The 17998-nt window shown below is 53.4% G+C and overlaps 7 protein-coding genes across 7 annotated transcripts; 3 read left to right on the forward strand and 4 right to left on the reverse strand.

Annotated features, from left to right (window-relative positions):
• Positions 1–582: 582 nt before the first annotated feature.
• On the forward strand, positions 583–1581 carry BP01DRAFT_367738 (uncharacterized protein; the record flags this gene model as incomplete). Its single annotated transcript, XM_025576474.1, has 1 exon — positions 583–1581. The coding sequence occupies one exon, from the start codon at positions 583–585 to the stop codon at positions 1579–1581; it is 999 nt and encodes a 332-aa protein (XP_025428989.1).
• Positions 1582–2042: 461 nt separating this feature from the next.
• On the reverse strand, positions 2043–2456 carry BP01DRAFT_302093 (copper transporter family protein; the record flags this gene model as incomplete). The annotated part of the gene is made up of 1 exon (XM_025572058.1): positions 2043–2456. The coding sequence occupies one exon, from the start codon at positions 2454–2456 to the stop codon at positions 2043–2045; it is 414 nt and encodes a 137-aa protein (XP_025428990.1).
• Positions 2457–3753: 1297 nt separating this feature from the next.
• BP01DRAFT_403931 (ferric reductase family protein) lies at positions 3754–5945 on the forward strand (the record flags this gene model as incomplete). Its single annotated transcript, XM_025578698.1, has 6 exons — positions 3754–3866; positions 3947–4200; positions 4258–4369; positions 4420–4674; positions 4737–4835; positions 4891–5945. 6 exons carry the CDS (start codon positions 3754–3756, stop codon positions 5918–5920), a joined length of 1863 nt encoding a protein of 620 aa, XP_025428991.1. The 3' UTR covers positions 5921–5945.
• Positions 5946–6548: 603 nt separating this feature from the next.
• On the reverse strand, positions 6549–8207 carry BP01DRAFT_324303 (glycosyltransferase family 2 protein). The gene is made up of 5 exons (XM_025572824.1): positions 7924–8207; positions 7559–7873; positions 7261–7491; positions 6963–7147; positions 6549–6871 (listed from the first exon to the last, which is right to left on the reverse strand). Exons 1-5 carry the CDS (start codon positions 8155–8157, stop codon positions 6598–6600), a joined length of 1239 nt encoding a protein of 412 aa, XP_025428992.1. The 5' UTR covers positions 8158–8207; the 3' UTR covers positions 6549–6597.
• A 2011-nt stretch (positions 8208–10218) lies between these two features.
• Positions 10219–12029, forward strand: BP01DRAFT_425204 (MCT family MFS transporter; the record flags this gene model as incomplete). Its single annotated transcript, XM_025579736.1, has 3 exons — positions 10219–10356; positions 10521–10669; positions 10730–12029. The coding sequence occupies 3 exons, from the start codon at positions 10219–10221 to the stop codon at positions 12027–12029; spliced, it is 1587 nt and encodes a 528-aa protein (XP_025428993.1).
• Positions 12030–12070: 41 nt separating this feature from the next.
• Positions 12071–12877, reverse strand: BP01DRAFT_358989 (uncharacterized protein). The gene has a single exon (XM_025575564.1). The coding sequence runs from the start codon at positions 12713–12715 to the stop codon at positions 12242–12244; it is 474 nt and encodes a 157-aa protein (XP_025428994.1). The 5' UTR covers positions 12716–12877; the 3' UTR covers positions 12071–12241.
• A 761-nt stretch (positions 12878–13638) lies between these two features.
• Positions 13639–15048, reverse strand: BP01DRAFT_367744 (uncharacterized protein; the record flags this gene model as incomplete). Its single annotated transcript, XM_025576475.1, has 1 exon — positions 13639–15048. One exon carries the CDS (start codon positions 15046–15048, stop codon positions 13639–13641), a length of 1410 nt encoding a protein of 469 aa, XP_025428995.1.
• Between the last annotated feature and the right edge of the window lie 2950 nt (positions 15049–17998).

Genomic DNA, 17998 nt, shown 5'->3' on the forward strand with positions numbered 1-17998 from the left:
TGACCAAGCATGGTCGGGCCGCCTGCCAACAGCAGTGGTCCCTCGGACTCGGCGGATGATAGTATTCTAAGCGGTCCTTGGGTCTCGCCAATAGAAAAATAAGGTATGGAATGTCGTGACTAATACACTCATCCGGCATCCTCAAGTTGTTGACAGAGTGACATCCCGCAAGCGGAATCTCTTCAGACCCACCCGGGAGGAACGGGGCGCTTACAGAATGACACCTCGACTCATACTGTTGCATCGGTCCCAGTCAGTCTGTGTTTTGATGCTAGTTTCAGCGAACCAAAGTTCAAAGCTCATGAAATTCTGGATCTGTGGCACCACTGTAACCCACCTAACGTCAAACTACTAGTTAAGCCAAGGGTGAGTATGGTCTCGGTTACATTGATACTTGCAACAATTGAAGTTCATGAAGAAACTGGTACACGTCATGACCTTTCAACATCCAGCGTAGAGAAAATTAACTTCCAGCCAGTACTTATACATAACATGCTCAATCGATCCTTTTGATGCTAATCCAACAAACCCAGCTGAAAAGTTCTTCCACGTGAAGCACGATCAGGCTTTAGCCCACCCAGGATGAAGTCAAACCTATTACACACGATTGCTTCCCTGTCCTTGGTGACACTTTCTGCAGCAGACAGCCCTACCAATTGCCTATTGGCTTCCAACAGCCTAGGAGAATACAACGCTTGTTGCTCCGGCCAAGTGGAGGGCATCAGCGAAATTGATGGCATCCAATTTGAATACTTCTGCGACTCCTGGTGGGATCCTCAAGCCCCCGCGCCTGTGAACACGGCGAGTGCACGCGAGTGCGCACAGCTCTGTTACTGGGATGGCGCATGCACCGGCAGCACCTGGGTCAGTCGAAATGGCCATTGCTACTTGACTACATCCTCCGAGGACTTGCAAAAGAAGTCCTACCCGCCGTACAGTGAGGGATACATGGCTCTTCGCCAGCGGATCGGTCTTAGTCCACCAGAAAGCGCCTGTGCGCCGTGGATCAATGCGGCTGTCGCCAATGAAACCACCGAGTGCGCAAACCGATTGAAACCCATCCAAGACGCCAGAGATGTGCTCGAACGGGAGAATCAAGCCTACAATACGAGTCTCCGTCATATCCAGAAGGAAAGGGACGGGCTGAACGAGGCCAACAGGAATCTCAGTACAGCACTCAGCCAGCTGCAGCGACAAACAGAAGTGTTAAATCAAACGAGCCAAGAGCTGAATGGAACCAATTTGTTCTATAAAAAGCTGCTGGACGGTGAAATTGGAATGACCTCGAATTGGCGGGAGTGGGCCAGATGTCCCGGTGCCGATGGGAAGGAGATTACAGTGCAAGGTGTGACCTACAGGCAGTTTTGCAACCAGAGGCTTTATAGCCCAAACGGCTTTCCTCGTGATAATGTGATTCTCGGTTATGAGGACTGCATCGCATCATGCAACGATCTTCCGTGGTGTCGAGGCATTAACTTTTGGACGAAGTGGACTCGCGCTTGTTTCAGGTTTGACTACGAGGGTACATATCCTTTACCCAAGAACTTTTCAGAGCAAGTCATTGCGATTACTCCAGTCTAGCCCGGCTTTGGCTTTGCTGCAGTGTCATTGGACATAGGTGCCTTGATCTAGAGGATGCCCTCATTTCAGGGTTAGGCTCTTTATGGTCCATTCTGAGTGCAGAAGCATTGCAGTGGTATGATTATATACTATCTTCTTAAGCTTCTCTCTGAATTCTTTCTCTTCATATTCTGTTTTTTGAAGAATAACAATTCTACTATCGATAAAGTTGATCAATTATCCATTGTAACTGATTATTAGTAAACAGGTAGATTACTTGGAAGAAGGTTCTTCAGAATTCATAAGATAAGCGTTACATCGGTCTACCGCGGTGATAAAGTGATTCTTCCGGCTGTAGTGTGTCCTTTACAATATGGTCCCTGATCGATACTCAACCGTGTCACAGCAGTGGCACGAAAGGCAAAATGAATCATTCTTGTCTTCTCTTCTATTTGTCCCTCATCCTGCATGTTTGTGTCGTCTCAATGATGTGCATACAGTGTATCGCTGGCCCACCCCCCCAGAACGAATGTCCCTAGCCACAGTCCGGCAAGCACCGACAGAAAGTATCCTACGTTCATGGTCATGACTGCCAGCATCAGCAGATAACCCACGCCGGCGACCACCAATTCCAGTGTGGCGCGGCCGACGGCGGGGTTGATCGCCCACCGGGTCCTCCGATGCCCGTGCTCGGGGCAGGATCTCGATATCCCGTCCTTCCACAGACGTGTCTCGAACATCGGTTTGAGGGCGAGGAGGAGGCGGAGCATGACGGCCAGGGCGATGAGAAAGATGCAGGTTCCCGCGTACTGCCCGGTGGTGGAGGGGGTCCAGGCGTTGGAGTATAGGGGGGTGGTGGTCGAGGTGAAAAACACCATCGTCATGGACATGGACATAGAGGAGTCGGTCGACAGGTTCATTGTGCTGGAGCTCGTGGCTGTGCTGGTTTCCATTCCCATCGCCATGGTTGTGGTGGAGCCCGTGTCCATGTCCATCATTGTGTTCGAGAGAAAGGCTGTGGACGCGTAGGAATGAAGTTGAAAAGGTTGAAAAGGAGGATAAGTGATACAAGGAAGAGAGCAGGTGAGAAAGGGCAAGACCGAAGCGAATTGAAGTAGAAGACTGCGCCCTGACATATCGACCAACAACTCCGACTGATATCTTGAATCCTCTCTCTCACCGTAGTCCCGCCACACTCGGACGCTAATTATACGCCAATTCTACGCTAATGCACCAGGCCGCGCCCTGAGCTGCCCAATATCTTCTCAAATGTGCTCAAATCTCGACTGTGGATTGTAGAACATTCGCTTTCTTGGTGAGATCGGAGGACCGAGGGGTTGTCTGGATGAGGAACTCATGGTTGGTCGAGTATACTACCCAGTACTTTACATTTGACGTGACTTACAGCATATTAGGGCAAAGGTCCTCCTCACTGTACGGGTGGAGGGAACGGGTCGATTTGGTGCGTGTTTTAGCCCTAATTCATGGCATCGAACGAACAAGGTATAGTCATTTGGTAAAGGAGTCAAGCGATTTCTTCTCACGCTAGAAAGCATACTATGACCTGGATGCCTGTTCGATCTTTCCGAGAAAATACTTTCTACTTGCACTAGCATCTACAATATCAAAGACCCGCAGGCAGAAGCTGAGGGTGGATGACTCGCAGGGAGTGTGACAAGACCAGGGAACTTGCCTAGGCGGCTGAACAGGATATCCATGGTCGATACGAATAGGTGGGTGGTTGTGTCGTCTGAGGTTTTGGTGCTGACGATCAAATGTATTGATAAAATATCGAAGTGCTCCCATTCGTGGCGTACAGGAACTGAACGGAACAGCGCACGTTTCGCCGGGGGAATATGCACAGGCCATATAGCAACTCCACTGTTCAGCCACACCGTCGTCAGACAGAGGAAGCTAAGGGTGAGCAACCAATGGAGGGCAGGTAAACAAGCTCAAATCTGCTCATTGCCAACACGCAGTTCGGGTCAAGCCAAGCGGGTCAGAGCGCTATTGCCGTCCGGGCTCCACTTAATCACGGCGTACTCTTTCAGACAGCACTGATTGATAATCTGATAGTAGCCCTTAGTAGTAGTACAGTAGATAACCCCAGGTGCTCTGTCCTGCAACATTTGGCTGGAGATTCTCTTCGCTGCCTCGAAACAGCTTGCGACAACTGACAGCAAGTCTTCCAGAATGTCCGCAGCCTGGCTCACATCACCGGTCCAGCTGACAGGGAGTCGTGATTTCACCTGTGATGGCTTCACGACGGAAGAATGCGACTATTATATGCAGCGATGGCATTTTTGGTCAGAGCTTTCTCTGCGTGTGTCCCGACAGACGTCGATAGTTCTTAGACTTCTCGCTGACATCCATACAATGCAATTAGGTACGTCGCCGACTATGTCTACGCTCTACCAACCATCGCGTTCTTTATGTGTTCAATTGGGATCTTCATCATCGGGTACTTTCTTTCCTCGATACTGGGTTACCGGAGGAAATTTCGTGGCCCTCAAATATGTCAGTTGATCGCCTTCATCCGATACTTGTCCTACCGTGGCTTTCATATCCGGGCACTGGGATGGAATTCAGCTCCCTTGGGAGTTTTGTTACTGGGCGCAGCAGGGGCTGTCTATTTCTGTTGTAAGTCGCCATCGCCGCCGAGCGAAGATGTCGAAGCTGATAAACACTGGATGATAGGCATGGTACTCATTCCCCAGCCTTACTACTGGTCCAGTCTGGAATATGGTAGTTCACCTCCCCTCGCGACCAGATCGGGCTGGATGGCGCTGGCGTGCATGCCATTTGTCTTGTAAGTCTCCCGGTGATGACGCCCTTGTCTCAAATAGTGATTGTGGACAGCGCAACGGCCACCAAGACGAGTTGGATCACCCTTCTCACCGGCGTCTCCCATGAGAAGCTGCAAGTGTTTCACCGATGGATATCCTACGGCTTCTTCGTTCTCGCGCTCTTGCATACCTTCCCCTTCATTGTCTTCCATATCCGATTTCATGACATGGTCATGCATTTTGAAACGAGCCTTTTGTTCTACTGGACCGGAATTGTGGCTATCATCTTCCAGGCATGGCTTACCTTTGCGTCGCACAGTGTGATTAGGTATGTGACAGCACAGCAATGAGCACAGATGCAACATCCTTCCTGACATCAACGTGCCGCAGAAGACTGGGCTACGAATTCTTCAAGGCGACACACTTCTCTGCTGCCGCCGTATTCATGCTAATCTTCTTCTGGCACTGCGACTATACTCTGACCTCCTGGTAAGCACAAGCACCTGATGCAGCCCCCTTGGACGCCAACCCAACATCGATTTAGGCACTACTTTATCGCGACAGCCGCGGTATACGTCCCATGCTTCCTCCACCCGTGGCTGCGGACGCTTTTCGAGTACGGAACGCGACAAAAGGCCCACCTCCACCTGGAGAGCAACGGCTTCATCCGGATCACAATCCCCGCGGCCTTCCGGTGGCGGCCCGGCCAGCACTGCTTCCTCCGCTTCACGAACTTCGGACTGCTCCATGCACTTTCAGCGCACCCGTTCACCATCTGCTCCCTGCCCGCGGAAAAGCCCGGAGAAGAGTCCCGCCTTATCTTCTACATCCACCATCAAGGCGGATTCACGGCGCGTCTATACGACTACGTCCTGGCGCACCCGGACGCCACTGTCTCGGTGCTCGTTGACGGCCCGTATGGCGGGATCAACATGCCGTCCTACAGCCGCAGCGACAATCTCCTGTTGATTGCAGGAGGGTCGGGTCTTGGCTGGACCTTGCCGTTTATCCAGCAATTCCTCTCGTCGCGGTGCACGCCCAGGGACGTAGAATGCGGCCACGAAGTAGACGTCGTGAGCGACGACGATGCGAAAGCAGCAAGGCACAACAGCCCCCGCTCCCTACGGGTCATCCTGGCAACCAGAGACCCCGACAGCCGCATGTGGTTCGATCAAGCCGTCAGGCGGCTGCGGGAGGAACTCGCCGTGCCCGGCACGGTGCTCAATCTTCACATCCAACTCCACCGCACCCGCGACGAGGCCGACCAGCAACCGACTCAGAGCCAACAGGCGCCCGTTGAGTGGAAAGAGCAGGGTCCCCGGCCCGCAAGCCGGGATGGTCTACGTGATCAAGCGATGCGCACCATGGTGGACTGCTACAAGGGCCGCCCACGCCTCCCTGGGATCATCCGCGAAGCGGTCCAGCCCGGCGAGTCGCTCGGGGTTTATGTTTGTGGGCCCCTCTCGATGCAGAGTGATGTCCGCAAGGCGGTTGCCGACGAGAACGTGAAACTCTTGAAGGGGGGCCAGTCGGGGGGAGTTTATCTGCATTGCGAGCATTTTCAATGGGCGTAGTGGTAAGCAGATGAATTGTAGGGCCCCAGCAGCACTAACGGCGGTTTGAAGATGGACAGTATGCCTAAGAACTGCAGTTAAAATTGTTGAGGGCCACATACTTATTAGCTAGTCCACGACAGCCCACATACAGTCTCAGGGCGTATGCAATGCTTCTTTCAGGGCTAATGGGTGCATAAATAGGACTGATCCCAAGCCCGGCTCACAACTATCGGTACTGATGGCCTGCTGTAAGATAGTTCGTGACTCAACCCTAGTTGTTCTGACGTATAGTCTTCGATTGACAGTAATGTACCACCAAACACGATTTAGAGGCCTTCCAGCCTTCGGTCCAGTTTTCAAGTAGTAGCACCACGCAGCCAGCCAGCCAGCCCTAAAACACATTATTTACTCAGTAACACGAGCTGAATAGAAACACACCCTTGAGCACTCGCCACATGATCCCCGAATTGTGGACGTGGTGGACCCCGATGCGGCTGGATATGAATTCCCGGTCGAAATCGCAGGCCCGGCATAATCTCTCACCACTCTTTAGTTTGACATAAAATCCTCTAGCTGGCTTCCCCAACCCCAGGAGTGACTCAAGGCCAGTCCACCAGCCTCTTCTACTCCCGCCCCCCAAACTACACCCCGCACAACCGGCCTAAACCGCCACACACCACTCAGAACCACCAGCCCTAGTCCTTCCGGATCACCGTGAACTCCCGCGTCGGCCGCAGAACCGTCCACAGAAACGTCGTCGCCTGGATCAAATCCACCACCGGCGCCAACACCACCGTCAAGACCACATGCACGGGGATATCCAGCAGGGCGGTTGCATGACAATCCAGATCCTCCATCAGACACGCGACCACGCGCCCATGCAGCAGCACCGCCAGGTTGAACGTCGTCCAGACGAAGAATCCGTAGGGGACGCGGATTTGCCACCCGCCGTAGATAATTGTCATCAATCTGTCCCATTCAGTCAGGGCGGCGGGTGGTGGTTAAGAATGAGATTGGAAAGGAGATGGAAAGAGGACAAGGGGGGGGACTGAAACCGTACAAGCAGAAATGCGCGACAAACTCCAGCATATTGAACGCCACTATCACCCGCAGCGGCCAGCTGGGGATCATCAGCTCTCCGCTGTACCATCTGCGGCGTTGGCGAAGGAGGTCGACGAGGGTGGACGGGGCCTGTTCGCGGGCGATCGCGTTGAGCCAGCCGAATTTGAAGCCTTGTTTGGCGGCCTTCGCCGACGCTCTGGTGGTTAGTCTGGCTCATGGCGACGTCATCCTGATTTCCCCGACTGACCAGCGTTGGACACACTGAGGATCTGGGATAGGATGCGGAAAAGACTCACGTAAAATGCAAACCAATGATCCTCCGTCAGGCAATCCGTATCCCACGTCACCGCATTCTCGACCGTCCCGTTGAGCAGCAGAAAGCTGCCGCGCATGAACCCCAGCAACGGCTGCCGAAAGAACCGCACGGGGAGCTGGTACCGTCCGAAGTTCTCGGCGATGCGGAGGATCTCGGCGATGGTGGTGAGAGGGTTCTTCCAGTGCGAGGCGGCGTTGTAATAGATTGTTCCCTTTGGCTCGTTAGTGAGGTCTTCCAGGTGAGCATGCAAACAAGGAAGGGGAAGGGGTGGGAAGTACCATTCCAATATCTTCATTCCCGCGTTCGATGAAGTCGAAACATGCTTGCACGAGGTACTCGTCGATCTCAGTCTCCTCGTCCAAGTGCAGGACCCAGTCGCACTCAGTGAGGTTGCTGTGTCGGCGGTACCATTCGAGCACACGGGCTTTGTGGGCGGCGCGCTCGGCTTGGAAGGAAGGTGGAACCTGCAGCTGCTCGACCCAGCTGGGGAGAAGCGTGGTGAATGGGTTGTGGGCGGAATCGACGACCACGACGAAGCTGATGCGGAAGGTTTGGCTAAGAGGTTTCCACAGTCCGACGGTGTGGAGGACAGTCTGTTGGACGCGGTCAGTGGAATGGAGATGGAAGGCGGACGGATACCTCCCTGGATGTTGGTCGCTTTGGTGACGAGACAGACTCGCAGACTACGAAATGATCTTTGCTTTGGGGATCTGGCATAGGAGAAGGGTCGGATAGGAAGACACATGCCCCAGAGGATATAGTAGGGTGGGAATTGCGCGAGGAGAAACGGGGTGATGATGAGGGTGATGATGGTGCAGTCGCGCGTCCACGGCACTCCTGGCTGCACGATCGCCTCTGGAACTCCCGCCCAGACCATGATAGCGTATACAGCTGGTGAGTATCAGTCTATATTTAGCAAGCAGAGAGCTGTGCTTCCTACCGAGGAATGACAGAAACGCGGTACAAGGGAAGATAGCCCAATTGTAGTTCAGAATCTGAAAGAGCTTGCGCGAGCGTCGGTCGAGTAATGGCTTCCTCTCCAGGTCGAGAGCATCTTGAGTACGCATGTTGACGAGGTGTGATCAGAACGACCTTAACACACAACTCTGAAGTACAAGTCTCGCCGAGTCAACCTCTCAAATCATGGAACCACTGTGACCGGTCCGAGCGGGATGGTGGGAAAGATCTGACCCATTGCCCTGGGACATCTGAGACAGGGCTCATATATGTATGCAACGTGCGGCTTGCCCTGAAGAGATCACAAATCTGCCGGGCAGAATCTGCAGAAGACCCGCGAGCCATCATATCGCCGAAAAAGCAATGCCAGGTGACTACAGCTGCATGGGCGAGAACCGCTGCTGACATTGTTGGCCAACCAACCGACCTCGGCACACTCTACACATCCGTATACCCAGCTCAGCGACTGAATCACGATAACCGCAGTCAATATTGCAATCGATCGGCAAGCGAAACAGACGATACTCATGCCAACCTGGCTAAAGAGACTGGTCGACGTGCACGGTCGCAACCACGAGACGAACCCTGAACCGAGAGCAAATTCATCACATTGTTGGAGAGAAACCAACAAGAGAAAAAAGGTGTCTCCTGTTCACGGTGATTCTAACCCAGCAGCAGTACGAGAGCAGCCATGCAGGTTGCGCGCCGAGATCAAGTCGCACAGGGTCAGGCGAGTGCAGGTTGTGCGACGCGTTCCTTGGAAATCATGATTCAGCTACAGTGAGACGCTAAATAGGAATCAGAGACCGGTGAGATTGAGAAATAGTCTAAGCAGGGCCAAACCCTCTCAGAAGGAGCATTCCCACACGAGAATAGTGCCTAAGACTGCCCTCCAGGACGTAGATTCCTAGGTGTTGTTGACGACACAGTCGATGCAAAGCAACCAGAAGAGATAGGACAAACCTGACTATATACTGAGGTCATGAACGGAGTCCAGGTGATCAGGCCCAGGGCCCCCTGGCTGCTCATCCCAGCACCGTCACGCGCATCGCGGACTCGGCCTGCCAACCTCGAGAGCAACCTCTCTGCTTCGATTGAATAACCGGGGTACCCCAGCCAGTGAATAAGTCATTAAGTATGCGTCATGACGCATGCGCACTCTTAAGTAAGAGGGGCTTTGAAGCATTCTTTCCTTGTTGTACCCGTTGTGCTTTCAAACCGCCTCACATGCTGAACTGGAGCCTTAATCGACGTATCTATGAGAATGGTGCCATCTTATAAACTAATGGCTCTTTCTACCATATCTGCATAGAGATTTCGCTCATGGGCTATGTTGCAGCTAGAGTACCGCGTTGAATGCTATCTCTATGTGGTGCACGCACGTGTGGTAAAATCTCGGTGGCGATGTGTCTGGAGGCTTTGTTGTGGCGTCGGGGCGACGTTCACGTAATGACCTTGGTTAAAGAGTGGCATATGGAGACATCTCACCGACTACGTTGCGTGTTGTAAGTTTAAGGGTGTATACATGCGTGTGTCTTCCTTTATACGCTCCGATTCACAGTGTCTCGATAAATGATGCGGTAGCTATCGTTATTACTGTGAGCCTAATGTTGTTTAGGTACGTTTCTACGGTTGGTTTCCAAGTCAGAAAGGGGTTGGTAAGAGACGAAATTTTGGCGACTCGGCGAAACCTCATCTGTCGGTCGGATGAGGTGCGGAAGGATAAAACTGTTACCTCCAGTTTTCGAGCATCGTAATGAACGACTCGGACTCATCTGTTCTATTTTTACTCAGTCAGTCCGCTCAAAGATCCTGTCGTGCATGGTCCACATGGGAGCAGGCGACATTTCCGTCGGTAGATGTGCGGGATAAAAAGTATATAGTTGATCAGCGAAGCCCAACCAAGCTTTCCCCCAGCAAGGTACGGCCTTCGGTTTTGACCTCATGTTGATTGGTGTGACTGAATCAGTCAGGATCAAAAATGAGACCATCTGATGCTCCTCCCAAAGCATGCGAGTCATGGTGTGGAAACCAAGTCAGCAAGAATCTGCCAGAGCTCGGCATTCACTCCGCCCGAATCGGCTGCGGATTCACACGATTAGCCGAATTGCCTGGGCACGTGAGCAGAGAGAGACCCTGAGGGTTGAGCAGCGAACAGAGCGGGGAAAGGTTTAGCCGCGGCATGCAGCCTCGGCAGTGGGAATGCGGGCAAATGCCTTATCAGATCGCCCTAAAACGCTTGTTTTGGCCCTGCCCTGGTCCACCCCGTGAATGTGTCTTCAGGGTCATCTAGATCGGATGGCGGACTCAAAGGGTGAAGTCACGCTGTCTACTGGGACGGTGGCAGACCACATCTCGGACTCAGCACCGAAGGAACCACCCCCGCAAACGCCCAAGAATGAAGGGACCCCTGAGCCCACCCATCCCAAATGGTAGGTGGACCTGAACCCTTATCCTCACTCCCCCGCGCTAGGGCCTCACTGACGAGCCAGGCACTACATCGCCATCGTCGCCGCCGCCTGCCTCATCATGATGACGACCTGCTCATTCGTCTTCGCCTTCGGGGTGTACCAGTCGTTGTACGAGGAGATGGCCGCACAGCCCAACACCCCGTTCACGGGCACCTCGACGGCGCTAATCGACCTGATCGGCACGCTGGCCATCGCGCTGATGTCCATGGCCGGGCCGTACGCCACCTCGTGGTCGAAGCACTTCTCCCCCCAGGCCGTCATCATCGCCGGCGGCTGGGTGTTCGGCGTGGCGTACATCCTGGCCAGCTTCAGCAAGACGCTGTGGCAGTTCGCTTTGACGCAGGGCCTGCTGCTCGGCGTGGGCTGCTGTCTCGCCTACGTCCCGACCATGTCCGTCGCCCCGACCTGGTTCAGCGCCCGTCGCGGCCTTGCCATGGGGGTGATCATCTCCGGCACGGGCATCGGGGGGATGATGTGGCCGCCGGTCCTGCGGGCGATGATCTCGCACATCGGATTCCGGAACGCCCTGCGCGTTTCGGGGTGTGTAGCGACCACGATTGTCAGCGCGGCGGGGGCCCTCCTGCGCTGGGAACCGCGCTTCCATGAGAAACTCAAGCAACAACAACAACAATCGCCTCCGACCGGCAAGAAATACCTCCGCCTCCTCTTCATCCCACTCATCGACCGCCGCACCGCCCTCTCCGCGCGTTTCCTCGCGCAAGCGGCCGGGTGCTTCCTGCAATCCGCCGCGTACAGCACCCCGCTCTTCTTCTACGTCTCCTTCGCCCAGACCCTGGGCTACAGCGCATCCACCGCCGCGACCTTCCTGACAATCAGCAACGCCTCCAACTTCCTCTCGCGCATCGTCCTGGGCTACCTGGCCGACAAACTCGGGCGGATCAACGCGCTCGCCGTGACCACCCTGCTGAGCGCCCTGTCCGTGTTCGCGTTCTGGTTCCCGGCCACGTTCGCCGCGGACAAGGGGGTGTCCACTCCGGCCGCGCGGGGATGTTTCATCGTCTTCACCGTGCTGTACGGCTCGTTCGCGAGCGCGTATATCTCGTTGTTCCCGGCCTCCCTGGTGGAGGTGTTCGGGGTGGAGCGGTTCACGAGCGTGAATGGGGTGTTGTATCTGATCCGCGGCATGGGGGCGTTGATCGGCACCCCGTTGGTGGGGATGTTGATTCCGGAGCGCACCGCCTTGGTGTTGCCGCAGACGTATCGGCGGGCGGCGGGGGTGGTTGGAGGGTTGTTGCTGGCCGCGGCGGGGGCGTGTTTCTGGGTGCGGTGGGAGATGAGGAATGGACGATGGAGGGTTTAGCTTAGTCTACTGTACTCAGGTGAACTACTCATTCGAAGGTGGGAAGTTTGAGTGTTTGTCCATTCAGAATTGATTAGAATTACAGCCTGCATTATGACCCAGCGTCACCATCCAGCAGGACCCATTGGCTTAAAAGTATCTCCTCCCCTCGAATTCTCTCCCCTCCCCTCCATACGTAGGTAGGTATTCATAGTATTCATCCCAGGCCAGTCTTACGCCATGACCATCCACGAAACCATCATCCCCAAAACCACCCACCCCCCAACCGACACCTTCTTGTGGATGACCGCACCACTCTTCTCCGAAGTACTCGACCCACTCGCCGCGCTCGCCGTGCTGGTCCCCGTCTTCCCCGCTTTGCCCGTCGCACTCGTGGAGGAAACACTGGCGGTCGCGCTCGCCGTCAAATTCCCGCTGCAGAAGGCCTCGGTCACGGCGCCCTGGTCCTGCAGACACGCCAGCAGGGACTTGACGGTCTGGCCCTGCGCCAGGCAGTAGAGGCCGCAGTCATCGTCGTATTTGGTGACGGTCGCCGGGGAGCAGCATTGCGCCATGACGGAGGAGAAGTTGCCGGTGTTGGGGAGGGCGCAGGCGGCGTCCTGGACGGGGAGGACGTAGAGATTGCCGGTGCAGGATGCGGAGGATGCCGAGGTGGCGGTGGCGGTGGTGGTTGCGGTTGTAGACATTGTGCTTGTGTTGTAGGCGATCGTTTTGGTTTGTTTGAGCGTTGGGGAAGCGACTGTTGGTACTGTCTAGATTGACTAACGAGTGTTTGTTTGTAGGTCAACGACAGTGTGATAGAGTGTCAGTGTGTCACGCGGTAACGAGGGAAGGCAGAAGTGAAAAACAAATTCCAAACCAGCTGAGCTGCAGACCAGGGACAGCTGGGGAATAAATAGTACCCTCCGAGGTCAGGGCCCCCAATCACCCCATAATCTTGGAAACAGACTTGCCCTACCCCACTGGGGTCCGCCCTGACCCTATATTTATCCACCACAACAGCCAATGATTGGTCCAATCCACGGCAGCCCAGTGAATCCTGCGAGTTTCAGCCACTGTCGTCAACCCCGGATCGACTGTGCGTTGTCTCGGGCAGTGCATCTCTGTACCGGTTGGATTTACCTTGGTTACTGCCGTACCGATACTTACGAGTCAGTGAACTTACTCTAGTAGCCCAACTGAAGCACGAGCAGCAAACAAATAACAAATCATCAGCATCGTAGACGAAAACCCTCTTCCCCCCAACAACCTCCTGGTTATGCTTACGCTGGAAAGCCGTGTAGTAAATTGATAATCGCTAGTGATTCCAACTTGACAGGATAAAATAGTATAATACAAGCCTAGAGCCATCATATAATCCTTGTACTGACCAACTCATATTCCATGGCTTTTTCCTTTCAAAGAAACCTCACTGATTATAATCTTTTGTAGCTTTGAAGCGGACTGTACTCTTTCTTGGCACACCCCCATATCAGCGACATCACGATTAACTATCCCCAGCCTTGGCTGCTGAGTTAGCGTCAGTTCATATTAATTCGAGAGTATATACTAAGAACTCACTGTATTACAGGTATAGTAGAGGACAAGCCAAGTGTAGCCTGGCGAAAAGCTACACAGACAAGCCAAGTTTGGCCCTGTCAATGAACTCGCTGGCCCGACTCGGATGAAAGTATCGTTTCAAGAGCCGAGAGCTGGTGGTGCTGTTGGTGCCACTCCCAGTGCTATTGGTGCCCACCGCGCCGATACCTCCTTTCCCGGTAGAAGACGCAGCAGCGGCGGCGACATTTTGTGCCGTAGCATTATGAGCGGCAGTATCATTCGCAGCAACAGCGGCGTCGTTCCATGCACCACCACTACTGGCGGCGACACTGACGGCGACCGCGGCGGTATTCGCGGCACTGGCACCAGAGGCGGCGGCGACCGCGGCGGCAGCGGCGGCGGCGGTGTTCGCTCCATTCGCCCCTTTGGCGGCGGCGGCGGCAGCGGCAGCGGCGGCGGCACCCTGTCCACCAGAGGCGGAGGAGACAGCAGCCACGGCGGCGGCGGTAGCGTTTCCACTCGCACCAGCGGCAGCGACAGCGGCGGCGGCGGCAACGGCGACGACTTCCGTTCCGTTACCCCCCGCGGATGCGACAGCGGCGGCGGCGGCGGCGGAAACACCCCCGCCACAGGTGCCGACGGCGGCAGCAGCAGCGGCGGAGGCGGTGTCCGCTCCACTGGCGCCGGAGGAGGCGGAGGCGGCGGCGGCGGCAACCGCGGCGACATTCCATCCGCTCGCTCCAGCGGAGGCAACGGCCTGGGCGGAAGCAGCAGCAGCACTCCCTCCGCCGGCGGCGGAGTTGGCCGCCGCAGCAGCCGCAGCGACATCCCTTCCATTAGCACCTGAGACAGCCGCAGCGACGGCGGCGGCCACGACGGCGACATCCTTGGCATTCCCTCCCCCGGCGGCCGCGGCAGCAGCGGCAGTGGCAGCAGCGGTGCCTCCCCCCGAATTGGCAGTGGCTTCGGCGATAGCAGTGGCTGCATCCTGTCCACTGCCACCGGAGATGGCGATGGCAATAGCGATATTGACAATGATGGTAGGAGGGCCGGAGGGGACATGCGGGAGAGGAGTGGGGCTCACACTAGGGATGCTAACCGTGCCAGAGGTGCGTGAAACAGAAGAAGAACTGCTCTTCGTGCCAGACGAGCTGGGAGGAGGAGTAGAAGTACCACTCGTGCTTCGCACGGTAGAGGACGAGCCAGTCATGCTCGCGGTGCTAGTCAGGCCAGGCGAGCTGGAAGTAGGCGAGCTGGAAGTAGGCGAAGCAGTGCTACTCGCGCCCTGTCCGGTAGACGGGGAAGTGATAGTCGGACCCGCGATGCTAGTCAGTCCAGTCAAGCTGGTATCAAGGGAAAGGGTCCCCTGTCTTTTTTCCAGAGAAGGGGAGTCGGGTTCCGGGTGCGCAACGGGATTTGCTGCCGCTAGCTGCAGAGCAATCTGCAGCAGCAGACTGAGGATATAGAGTGAGAACTTCATATTGATGATTATTCAGTGCTTTCTTGTCAGTTTGTGCCGAACAGGATGGCAATAAGTTACTCGATGGTTTCCTGCACAGCTTTTATATGGACAAGCAGCGAGCTAGAATATGTCACTCGGGTCAAATGATATACTTCTCACGGGTATATAATCGAAGAGTCTAACAGAGAACGTCTCACATTCTCTAGAACATGCTTGGCATACGACACGACATTCAATATCGAAAACCCTTGCGACTTGGTGTCAGGAAGGCCTCTTCTGCCGTGAGGTAGGCCACGCTTAAAGTTTCTATCTCCCAATTCTGTTATACGGATACGAAAATCATGGGCAGTGCTACGGGGTTCATTTGCATCACAAGAATATTATACGAGGACCTATCCTTCGGATCACGCAGTCTATATCGAGACGCTTGTATTGATTTAGACCGATGGCCTGGATCTACAGCTGGGGGACGGGGGTCCCGCACACTCCCCGGACTTCCTCCGACGGTCCTAGCACGTATTGAATTATCATGCTCTGTTTATTTTTTCGACAGATCTTATCCCCTCAAAAGTTGCAAGTCTCGGAGCCGGGGGGATCACTCGTGGCTGCTTGGATAGCTGCTTAGAAGGTCTTCTAAGCCCTAAGGAAGTGTACAACTACATAGAGCTGCCTGGAAGGCCTGACAACCCTTAGTAGCTGTGTAGAAGACCTCGTAAACCCTGTAGCTGCCTAGAAGGCAATAGCTCAGATAGTGATGAGACTAATTATAGTAAAAAAAAAAAGATAAATGAAAAGATCTCTCTTCGGGAAGGCTATATGCGTAACCAATCGTAACTTACGTCTTCCGCTCAGATTTGTGTCGCTCGAAGGCGAGGTTCGGAAACAAAGAAAAACGTATTAAGGTTCCACACTTACGTGCTTCGTTATTAAGGTTCGGAAACGAAGGGAAGACGTATTATCCAACGCAATCGGATCTGCAACTTGTGGCTTCCTCGTTTTCGACAAACCGGGACCGCATCCAATCAACCACATTCCCGCGTTGATCCACCATGTTTCTTGATCCTTTGCGCCTCTGGGATAGGCTTTCCTGACCATCCAGAACCGTGACTGAATGGTGGAAAACTGTTGAAAAACAGTTGCGAACGGTAGATCGACCGATGTGGGGCCTGACAGGCTTATCCCCATCCGGAGCTAACACGATCTTCATAATTAGGGTTGTAGATCATAAGGTTCATGGTGGCGATGCTTGCATCACTACCATCGTGACATAAATAGTATCTAGATTGGGTTCACTCTGATAGCCCACGGTGCCCCTCTGGCCAGTTTTGCTGTGCGATGGCAAGCCTGCATGGTAGCCTGGACTCCAAGGCCAAGCTGGTGCCGGTCAATGATTATTACTAACGAACTGGGATGGTGCGAAAACAAGCTTGACAACGAAGCAAGTAATAGTCTTAGCATCTACTGGTTATGGATTAGTCATATTGTTTTATTAGTACACACATCATCTCTTATTCATAAGTTTCTATAAATCTAGGCTGTCAGTGACAATCGCCTCAATGCGGTGAACCCGCCCCCCCAATCACCGGATCAATTCCGCCAAAAGGCCTATGTAAGTTGGTGCTTAGTAGCCCAAATAAAGTTCTACCTTATACATGATACTGATCATGTCACCGCGGTGGTAGGCAACCCTTAAGACCATAGAATATATTGCGTATAAAATTCGGCTGAAGAATAATTACAGTTCTTACTGTATATAGTATACACATTCGATATTGTTCTCAAATCACTACTAATTCATTTTGTAGTTCTTGACTATACCATATATAATGAGGCCACAGAGGTTGTAAGGATCAAGGCCTATGATTTTAGCAGTATATCTGGTACTACCGTGATCCGGTTTGGTAAAAGATTAGTAGACAAGAAATACATCTGTATACAGGGCAGGTCCATGACCCACGGATACAAGGAGCTGAGCCGCCTCTGGATTCTTGATTCAGAAATACCCAGGGTCTTTGAACAAGGAATAACGGTCATGGCTGCGCCGCAATTTGGCGCTATTATAATTCAGATAGGATAGGACAGTCCTATAGACTCTGATTACCTTTTCTCATTCTTCGTGAGTCAGGCTTGAGAGTAGTGTTAGGTTGAGTCAGGATAGGTGAGTATATTATCTACTCCAGAGGCGTTGTAACGCGCTAGAGCTATAGGGGTGTAGTTAGAGGATAGCTTGGCCCGTATGGTGTTGGGGAAATATCAACTATTTTCTTGTTATAGGATAATGGTTTCTTTGTCTTTTCCAACAGTATAGTATCAGCTGTTTGTAGTAACGTAATCAGACACCAAGCCGGCGGTGAATCTGCCACCGCCTCGCTGATTGTCTTGCTGGCCGATTTCTGAGGCTATTCATCCACCAAGAAAAAGCTATATAAATCTAATTCTCCTTGTTTGTAGGAGGGCAGTTCGAACGGTCGTGTTCTACACTCCCATGTACTGTAACGGACTGGCCGGCGCGCTCTGGCCGGACTTGGCGCTTTGTCTGAATTACTTCAGTTTCTCGCGCCTGAGCTTTATCAAAGCCCTCTTGGCCTGTCAAAGTGTCTCTATTCTGTATATTGCGACGTAAGGCCTTTTCCTTTTCTTGTTTACTTGTTGTTATAGACTGGAAATGCTTAACATGTGGTTGAAGCAGGATTGCACTCTGTATAGACTATTCTGCAGCCTTGATTACTTTTTCAATAACTTCGTACGAAATGATTAACGCCTGGCCTTGCTCGGCGAGTTCTTGTAGTTCTTTTCTCTGCCTCCCCAGTTCATACAAATATTTAGGTGTTTTCCCGAGATGAAAAGACTAATGATAATATGAGAATGTCGGTAGAATTAGATTTCCAGTTGAGTCTGTAGCATTAAAAGCACCTACTGAGAATTAAAAGAAACGAGGCCGGTGGCACGAAATCCATTAAGTACATTA

Source organism: Aspergillus saccharolyticus, assembly GCF_003184585.1.
Source record: "Aspergillus saccharolyticus JOP 1030-1 unplaced genomic scaffold BP01scaffold_30, whole genome shotgun sequence".
NCBI classification, from domain to species: domain Eukaryota; kingdom Fungi; phylum Ascomycota; class Eurotiomycetes; order Eurotiales; family Aspergillaceae; genus Aspergillus; species Aspergillus saccharolyticus.

Coding starts and splice junctions, on each gene's coding strand:
- BP01DRAFT_324303 (XM_025572824.1), bottom strand. CDS start 8,157: ATGGTCTGGGCGGGAGTTCCAGAGGCGATCGTGCAGCCAGGAGTGCCG. Junction 7,148..7,260: donor ATCATTGGTTTGCATTTTAC/GTGAGTCTTTTC, acceptor GCGTCGGCGAAG/GCCGCCAAACAAGGCTTCAA. Junction 6,872..6,962: donor TTTGTCGCGCATTTCTGCTT/GTACGGTTTCAG, acceptor TGAATGGGACAG/ATTGATGACAATTATCTACG.
- BP01DRAFT_358989 (XM_025575564.1), bottom strand. CDS start 12,715: ATGTCTACAACCGCAACCACCACCGCCACCGCCACCTCGGCATCCTCC.